Below are 9389 nucleotides of genomic sequence, written 5' to 3'. Positions count from 1 at the left end.
ATACTTAACATAACATAAAAATATTACTCTTTAGTTTTATTTTATATATGTATATATATATTATATATACATATTTATATCAACTCTAATTTTGATTTTATAGTTGGACGTTTGTATTTGGAAGATAAAGAAAATCCTAGTATGTTCAAGCACCTTTGGCAAAAAAGCCATTTTTGAATTTACAATAGTCCTGAATATATGAAGAGTTTGGTTCCAAAATAACTCAAAATGTTTTTTTTTATCGTGCATTCTAATTAATTTCAATCAAACTGTAGTTTGTTTTGATTTAAGCCATGATAACAAAAAACAATACAGCGAACTAACACAATAAAAACATGATAACATAATAAAAAAGATGGTTTTTGAAAAATGTTTAAAAACGAAATTATCTCATACGGAATATAGAAAGTGTGCTGTAATATTTCATAATGTAAACACATTAAATAAGTAAATTGAGCATGGTGCAGAAATCATTGTTTCGTTTGGAGACATCAGTTTCTATAAACGGTTGATGTTTGTGAGACATTTGTGGAGTGTGTTGGGAATCGATTCTTTTAATATAAATCTGGAGACACATTAGTATGAATTTTCATGACCACTTCAACATCTCTGGAATTCCACACAATCCATTTTTATTTCAAAAACAAGTGTACATGTTACAGTTCAACATCTATGAGGTACATATGTACATGTTGCAAAGAGAAAATAAATACACTTGAGGAGTATAAAGCAGAACTACGAGAAACTTTGACAAAATCTGTATAGCAGCTTTGTGTTTCTCTGCCAACATCAGAAACCAGACGAGAACTCGATGACTTCAGCTAAAGTTTAGTATTAATAAATAATAACTATGTGAAAAAATAAATAATCATCTACTATGTGTTTTGTACATTTAGTAAGCAAACGGCTGCATTTGTTTGAGTCCTCTTTGAAGTGAAAGTGTCTCTTTGTTTTGGCGTCGTGTGAATCTGAAATACAGCCGAGTCCAAAAACCTCTGGACTACAATCATCTGCGAACGAGAACTTTCATGCATTTCCAGAACGTTCGACTCGGTGGTTTGATCATTTGGCGGGTTGATGATTAAAAATCATCGGAATAATTTGTCGGCAATATGAAGATCGGCGCAGGATTATATTTCTGTGTGAAGCTGACGAGAAAACGTCCATCCCAAATCAAAATAAAGCAGATGAAGCTGTTGGAGGACCATCAAGTGCTTTGAAGAATTCTCATTATTTTTATGACGATTAGATTTTTTTTATTGCAGTAAATCAGTCATCGTTTATTCTCTCTCAAGCGGTTTTACATCTGTACGTGACTCTTTCTTCAGTGAAACATGAAAGAAGATATTTTGAGAAACGTCTCAGTGGTTTTGTGTTCGTACAATGGAAGTAAATGAAGTTCAATGTTGTTTGGTTATCGACGTTCTTCAAAATATCTTCTTTGGTGTTTTGCAGAAGAAAGAAACTTGAACAGGTTTGTCATGACATGCGGAGAATTTTCGTTTTTGGCTGAAGCGTCACTTTAAAGGTCCTAAAATAGACCCCTTGCTTTCCGTAAAATATTTGGAGCATGATGTAATCTGAACATGTTCTTGACAGATAAAGTTACGCAGACGTCAATCTTGATCAATCTTCGGGCCGCTGTGGGAGATTTATGGAGATGATATCAATGTTATATGACATGCAAACAGGTCATATCATGGAAAACAGATTTCTGTTGCCGTGAGCTCATGAACATGTGACTCCTCACATTCACACTTCATTGTGTGCGTGAACGCGTGACTAACGTTACAAGCCAACCAAAAACACATGCTTCACCATGTGACTGAATTCAGCCTCGACTAGATTTATAACGAAACCAAATCTGGCAGAAATCCATTGCTATTTTACCAAACGTTGCATTTTAGCGCAATCTGTGTTAAGAGTAGGGGTTGGATTGCTTTTTAAAGAATCATATACGTTTTCTATGATTCAAAATCATATGAATGAGCCATCTTGTACGTTATGATTGTTGTTGAAGTGCATTCTGGGATTGCGCATCAGAATCAGAATTTGCGTGTGTGACTGAACTCATACGAGCGTGTGGGGAGTGTTGAGTCCATCCTTACCAAATGCTTCAAAAAGAGGAACTAGGAATAACTGGTATAAAATTGGCGTGAAACAGATTCTAGAGGTCGGACACACGCTTGTCCTGTAAGGCATCCAAAAAATGTCCGCGTAAAATCAAGTCGGATCGATTTCGAGAATCTCCAGCGGTGAGATCACGAAGCTCTTTCTCATCATGGATTACACGATCATCCGTCTGTGTTTATTCTGCTCCGTCTCTCCTGCACGGCATGAAGCTCCACGAAACTGCGTTTTCAACTCCAAGACGTCATCGTGGAGTTCCTGACGCTTGGCGGCAGATGAGACGGTCGGAGTTTGTGATGTGTGAGGTGACAGGAGATGATGATGATGTCCGTGAAGGGACGTCTAGCGATGGACCTCGGCGTGTCCGTTGGCGAGTTTGGCTCGTGGGATGGTGATCCGGTCCGAGTCCAAAGGGAAGTTCAGAGCGGATTCGATCTTCGTGCCGTGGAGCTTGTTGTCTTTGGACGGCTCCATGTGCACCACCGAGTTCCTGTTGATGTGCTTCTGGAGGATCACCGTCTACACATGGAGAGATTTTAACATCAAATAGAAAAGCCGTATGATATATGACATCAATCTGCAGTCCTAGGAAGATTTGGACACGTCCGTTCCAACATTTCTGAACAAAAATGAAAAGATGAGAAAACCATCGAGTTGTGATTGACTACACAAAAGCATCTCTCACCTTTCTGGGAGCGCTGTAGCAGGACATCTGGACCCAGTCCTTCCTCCGGATGATGAGGATGGTGACGGAGAGGAAGATCACCACGGCCAACAGAATGGCCGCCAGAATCCAGGCTGCTGATTGGTAGACGAGACTCCTCTCCCTCTCGCTGGGACGGTCCTCCGGCAGAACTTTACCATCTAGATGAGAGGAGGTTTGCATCAGACAATCTCTCCCCACAGACAGCACGTCAATATTTCCACCGCAGATGAAATGTAAAACAGCGCTCCAGTTGTTTTTCTTGGCCGATTCGGAGCGAGGCGCTCGTAACAATGAGCCAATAATCTCTAATCTTCTCATGTCACTCACGTTGTGTGGAAACTGTACATTAGCTCATTTATCAGATTGTACTGTACGTGGATCAGATCCAGTTCTCTTCCAGAGCTCAGCCCAAAACATGTCACAGATCTCAATGTTAAACGAAAACAATGAACGGCCAAACAAGGCTGACGTCAACAGTTTACGGATTATTATGAAAACCCTGAAATCCATTAACAAAACTACCCCAAGTGTGCTATTAGAATGCTTCTTTTCAAGTAAACGTAGAATGAAAGTATACATTGATCTTTTTGATGTACTTCTCGGGTCTATACTTGTTCTCAATCTTTTGAGATTTAAAGTCCCAGTGAAATGAAAAATGACAATGCCTATTTTTTCATGAAATATTGCAGCGTTTATTGTCAATAGTTGATCAATGTGGGTCATTCTCTTGTCAAAATCGTGTGCCCTCATAATCTTTAGTTCAAATCTGAAAATGAACTTCCTGTATTGACTATCCATCTTAAATGATGTGTGTTAGATGGCTTGGGCGGAGCATCCGTTAACTCCTCCCCTTCAACTGTCAGTCTGCTGCCAGTTCCATTTCAAAATGCAACGGCTGTTTTTATACATCCAATCAAATCGCGGAGAAAGACGAAAGCCACGCCCATTATTTTTCTCATTCGAAATTGCATTTCACTCGGAAATGCGTCAAAATACGGAAGTAAAAACGATCGCCACTTCCGGTTCACGGGGACTTTAAGTATACTTGGCTTGCAGTTGTTTACTCATTTCTTTAAATACTTTAACTTTTACATACTGTCTTATGAAGGAACATGTTCATATAGTAACACATGAGATTTGGGGTGAAATCATTTAGCGTAGATAAGACACGTGTGAAACTGAAGCTGATCTTTTTATACATAGTGATCATGGAAATTTACTTCTGATTTATTTCAAGTGCGCTTAAAGGTATAATAAAAATAAAACCTATATTAATCCCTTATTAGAAACATAGTAGGATACTTATTGCAGAAATAATATACAGTATAAAAACATTTAAATATGAATGTTAAGTTTACACAAAGAAAACTTAAAAGTGTGAAAATTAGAGCATACTTCAAAGTGTACTCGCAAGTATTGAATTAGTAAACTATCAGTAAATCTATAAATTCACTTGTAGTGTAGTTGCAGTACAAAAAAAATGTAGTCGTAAACTAGGTGTACACTCAAGAGTTGTATTTCTTCAAAGTACACTCGGCCAAAAAAGTCACACTATTGAAATAGTACACTTACAAGTATACTTGTACATTGAAATGAGTTTACTGACAACGTAAAGTATACTTAAAATGTTATTGAACTTAAGTATACTTCAAATAAGCATACGTCAAGTTGATTTTATGTTGTAGACACACAAACATGGTTTGTTTTCGGTTCATTGGATGTAAGAAAGCATTCTTCCTCACTTTCAAGGTTTTTGATGTTGAAGACAATTGTGCTGGATTATTTCCTGCTTGATGTTAATTTGGGTCCTGAAGCAGAACCAGTGGAAAACTAGTGCCCTCGTTAGTGTGTTTAGTTGGATGAGTGGAGTACCTGTGACTGGAAGGACTGAAGGAACGCTGGAGAACGCTGTGTTCAGACTCTCTGTGACTCTGGGTTTGGTCGCTGTGGTCGACAGCATGACTGGCACTGATGTTGTCGTGACCTCTGAGAATGAGAAAAGCAAAAACAAATGTTGCGCAGACGTCAAAAGAGCCAAGAGAAAAACATCAGCAGATCTGCTCTAGACATGAATCACGGCGTGTCTGTGATTTATCTGCGTCTATCTGATGCAAGTTCAGATGAGAAAAACAAGCCGTGCGTTCTGTGCCCGGCCTTCTAAAAGCAAAAGAAAGAGGAGATGAAACGAACAATAGCAGGTTTATTGGTCTGCGGGGAAAAGCTGACGGGAGCTTTGCTCTTTCATTGAGAGCGGCAGCCGAGAGGAAACTCATGTCTATGTGCGGAAATCACTAGAATGTTTCCTGTGGACGACTGAGACGTTTCTTCATGTATGAAATATTCAGATGGATACACAAGACAGACGAAGATATCCATTCCTCAAATCACCATATATTGGTTTGAAGAACAAATCATCCCAGCTAGTATTTCCATTGGATTTTCTTTCGATTTTGCATTTGCATTCTGCATCAACATTAAAATCGTGATGTTGTTTTAACGTCTTACTTTCCAACAGGTGAATTAAGCTTTTAACCAATAACTGGGAATTTGGTGTGAATCAATGTTGCAACTGCGACACTGTTTTAACGTCAGGTGAGTTTCTTGATGATAGAATCCAAAAGATTTTCTATCTACTTTTTTTACTAATTAATAAATCGAACTGAATTCACACCGAAAACGATATCTATAGACGGTTTCAGCAGCAACAACATAAACAAACGTCATGTGGCCCAAACGTAACTTCCGGTAGACCTCCAGAAAGAATCAATAGCTTTTGAGTAGTTTTATTTTAATTTAATACAATTATCGTAATACACAATCAAATATTATAAACTAATATTAATTAATATCAAATAAATTGATATATTATAATCAAACGCAGTCCGGAAGTTAACTTCGGGTCAGGCACATGTGTCCAATAAAGTATAAAGATACATTTAAAAAATCTATAAAAGTTCTAGACATCTAAAAAAGTCACATTTTGAAACATCACAGCTGTAAGAATAACAACATAGCGTAACAATATGTTAGCGTCACGCTCAGAGTGATTTTATTCTAGCTGATGAACGATAAACATTAACAGCCAATCAAAATCCATTCTAATTTAACATGTGAAACTGCAGCATGCGAGCGTAGAACCTAACGTTATCATCTGTTGCTTTAAAAGACTTACCGCTGTTGTTATATCTATCGTTCTTGTTGTAAACAGGCCGTAGGTCTCATTCATGTCTCAGTATGATATGAACGCTTCTGTTCGATAGCCGTCTAGCTCTGTTCTCAGTTTTCAGATGTTTAAACTCACCCAAACACTGCGGGCAGCACTGGCCCTTTCGTAACACAGGAACCCTGCAGCGGGCCGGCGGACAGTGCTGATGAAAACACTCGATCGTCCCGTTACGACACGCGCAGCTGCTGCAGGCGTTAGATCTCCACGAATCCCCAGCCAATAGGATCTCTCCGTTGGTGGAGACGCAATATTCCTGTTGGCTGCTGTTGACGGGAAGCAGCGGGTTGAGTTCGTCCTCTGTGAGCGAACGACAGAGAGAATCATTTTAAAGGTGTCATACATTCATCGCATCGGTATCCAACCACAGGAGAGAGAAAAGTGATCGGTATGCCGGTTTGATTTACAGATGAAACGCGAGGAACACGCCACATGTGTTTCCTGCCCCGGGTTCATTTCACAGCCCTTGGTTTATTGTTTCTGGTCACAGAGTAACTTTACAGAACCATGTTAATAAAACCAAAAACTCTCTCTCTTTCCTTTTAAAGGTCGGCTAAGATCAATAAAAGAACAAATGAAGAAACACATGGTGAAAGATCCAATCTCTGCGAAAAAAGCGTGTCCGAAGTTTTGAAATCATGCAGTGTGAATATCTACATAAAAATATCACGATATATACTGCATGTTTGCAAGCATCACGGCTTGGATGCCATACAGGTGGAGGCGTGCGGTACCTGCGCAGACGGAACAGCAGGAGTCTTTGATTGGTCGGTGACAGAGAACAGGAGGACACACTTCAGAATCGCACAGAACTCGTCCCTGTCTGCAGGTGCATCTGGTGCACTCGTCCAAACTCCACGTCTCTCCTTCAACATAGAGTTCACCTCCTGGAGCACGACACACAACCATATCCACACCCTCCGGCTGACCGCTTCCAGACTCGTCTGCTGCAACACATGAGAGACATTCATGAGGAAATCTGATAAATGCGGTCTGAAGTGGTTTACGGCTCGAAACCACAATAAAACCATCAATCCCAGCCATCATGACAAACCAGCTTGGTAGGCAACAAACCAGTGAAGGCTGTTTTTCCATAAGCGAACATCCAAAAAAAACCCATTAAAAACACAGCTAACAATATACAGTATGTTCCGAAAGACGTTTTTAAAACGTTATTTCTGAATATGTAAGAATACGATTAAGAAGAATAACGATTTCATACCAACGGTTATACAACGCTTTGAAACATTCTAACAATATAAGTTCCAAAAGATGTTTTTCTAACGTTATTTAAATGCTATTTCTGAATATGTAAGAATACGATTAACCGTTGTTATAAAATCGTTATTCTTCTTAATCGTATTCTTACATATTCAGAAATAACGTTAGAAAAACGTCTTTTGGAACATATATTGTTAGAATGTTTCAAAGCGCTCTATAACCGTCGGTATAAAATCGTTACTCTTTTTATAGAACACTTTGAAACATTCTAACAATATAAGTTCCGAAAGACGTTTTTCTAACGTTATTTAAACGTTATTTCTGAATATGTAAGAATACGATTAAGAAGAATAACGATTTCATACCAACGGTTATAGAACGCTTTGAAACATTTAGCAATGACATTACTATGATCAAATGTTTTTTTAACATTACTACAAGAACGTTTTGATAACTTTGAGAGAACCTTTAGAGATTGTTAGTCAAAGCTGAGAGCGCGTGAAATGTGTAAAGAGAAGTCAGTCTTGTGCAGATTAAGCTCATGTGAATCGTGACATATCTTCAGTTTCACTTATTATTTACAGTTCAAATGTGAATTACACAATGATCTCCAGGAGGGAAAATGGTGTTTTTCTGCTGCATGTTTCACAATCGTGACATGACTCAAACATCATCTAATACTGACAGTACTCATGTTGATCCCAACGGAATGCGTCTGAGCGCACAGATCCTCAGGTGATGTTGTGCAAGAGGAAATGTTTTGGCTAGTTGAACTTCTGTACTTATATAAACTGCTCAAATGTCAAATCTTAATGTGACCGTGACAAAAGAGCAACATTCCAGCGGCTTTCCTCCACAGATCCTTTACAGTTTTGTATGGGTTTCATGCTTTTGTTACTCAGACAATGTTCACAGGCCTGTTGGATTTTACACCAGTGAAGCCGCGGTACAACACAACAGTTTACTGTAATATATTTGTTTGTTTGTCTGCGGCGCTGAAGTAAAACCAACAGACTGTGAGCCGATCACATCCATACATACAGAAGCACTGCAGGAATAGCTTCATCTGGACCATACACTGCGCAAAGCCATGAGGGGAAAAATCACAGATGAGATCTCTGTAATATCTCAGTTATTTCTCCTATAGGCGTCAATGAGATTAAATAAGAGAGCAAATGGAAACATATGCTCCAATCTCGTCTGCGTCTCAGATATTTCTCCTGAAAAATAAGAGTGAGAAATCTGACAAATGTCTCTGTCATTAGAGTTTCTCTGAGCTCAGATGTGTCTCTTCTGCAATCAAAAGTCAATATTACTGAAGATCGCAAACATTTCTCAAATCCAGATTATTTGACCTCTACAATCTACATTCATATACACGTGTTTCAACAATTACACTCTCCTTTGTTTCTGTTTTTATTTCCCTGGCCTAAGTATTTTTCTAGAGACAAAGTTAATGAGTGTTTCAGAGCGGTGATGAAATGCAGTGTTGTGTGTGTACCTTCACAGGTAGGGCAGCACTGATCCGCTCTGAGCGTCGGGTGGGCACAGGTGGGCACCGGGCAGGTGATGAGAACACACATTTCACGCCCGGCGTGACAGTAACAGTCTCTGCAGCCGTCGTGCCAGCTGTCACCCTCCTCAAACCTCCGCCCGTCCGCCGTCAGACACACGCTGGGCTCAGGTTGTTCTACATCTGAAGAAGATACACAGACAAACACGTTTTATAGCCAACACAACAAATTGAGACATCTGATGATATGAGCAGGACGTTACATCACTTGATGACTATAGTAAAAATACAACAACAAATGAGTGATGTAAATCTTATTTAGCATTTTATTACCAGTGTTGGGCAAGTTACTCTGAAAAAGTAATTAATTACTAGTTACTAATGACATATTCAACAGTGTAATTAGATTACTGTACAAATGACTCTCTCCAAAAAGTATTTAGTTACTTATTACTTATTACTTTCTATATCCTACATCAACCTTGATGAGTTCAGTGATTCAAGGATAGACATGAAACGACTCTTTTAATTCATTCAAATAAATCATATAAAACTACATAAAGTACTCTTATTAACTGACCAAAGTATTACAAATG

At 38.8% G+C, this 9389-nt stretch overlaps 1 protein-coding gene across 2 annotated transcripts in view; it reads right to left on the bottom strand.

The window, feature by feature from the left end:
* Positions 1-281: 281 nt before the first annotated feature.
* LOC130560529 (cysteine-rich motor neuron 1 protein-like) overlaps positions 282-9389 on the bottom strand; it is a 35540-nt gene continuing 26432 nt past the window's right edge. Inside the window, exons 10-15 of one of the 2 annotated variants that reach the window (XM_057344370.1) lie at positions 8782-8976; positions 6794-7006; positions 6138-6359; positions 4709-4822; positions 2816-2994; positions 282-2649 (exon numbers count right to left, since the gene is read on the bottom strand). In XM_057344370.1, the coding sequence (XP_057200353.1) occupies positions 2473-2649; positions 2816-2994; positions 4709-4822; positions 6138-6359; positions 6794-7006; positions 8782-8976 (1100 nt within the window). In that variant the 3' untranslated portion in view covers positions 282-2472. The remainder of the gene's footprint in view (positions 2650-2815; positions 2995-4708; positions 4823-6137; positions 6360-6793; positions 7007-8781; positions 8977-9389) is intronic. The other variant, XM_057344372.1, reaches the window with a different exon arrangement.

The sequence above is a fragment of the Triplophysa rosa genome, linkage group LG10 (assembly GCF_024868665.1).
Source record: "Triplophysa rosa linkage group LG10, Trosa_1v2, whole genome shotgun sequence".
NCBI classification, from domain to species: Eukaryota; Metazoa; Chordata; class Actinopteri; order Cypriniformes; family Nemacheilidae; genus Triplophysa; species Triplophysa rosa.
Note: the sequence above shows the minus strand (reverse complement) of the source record. Positions and strands in the feature narration are given on the sequence as shown.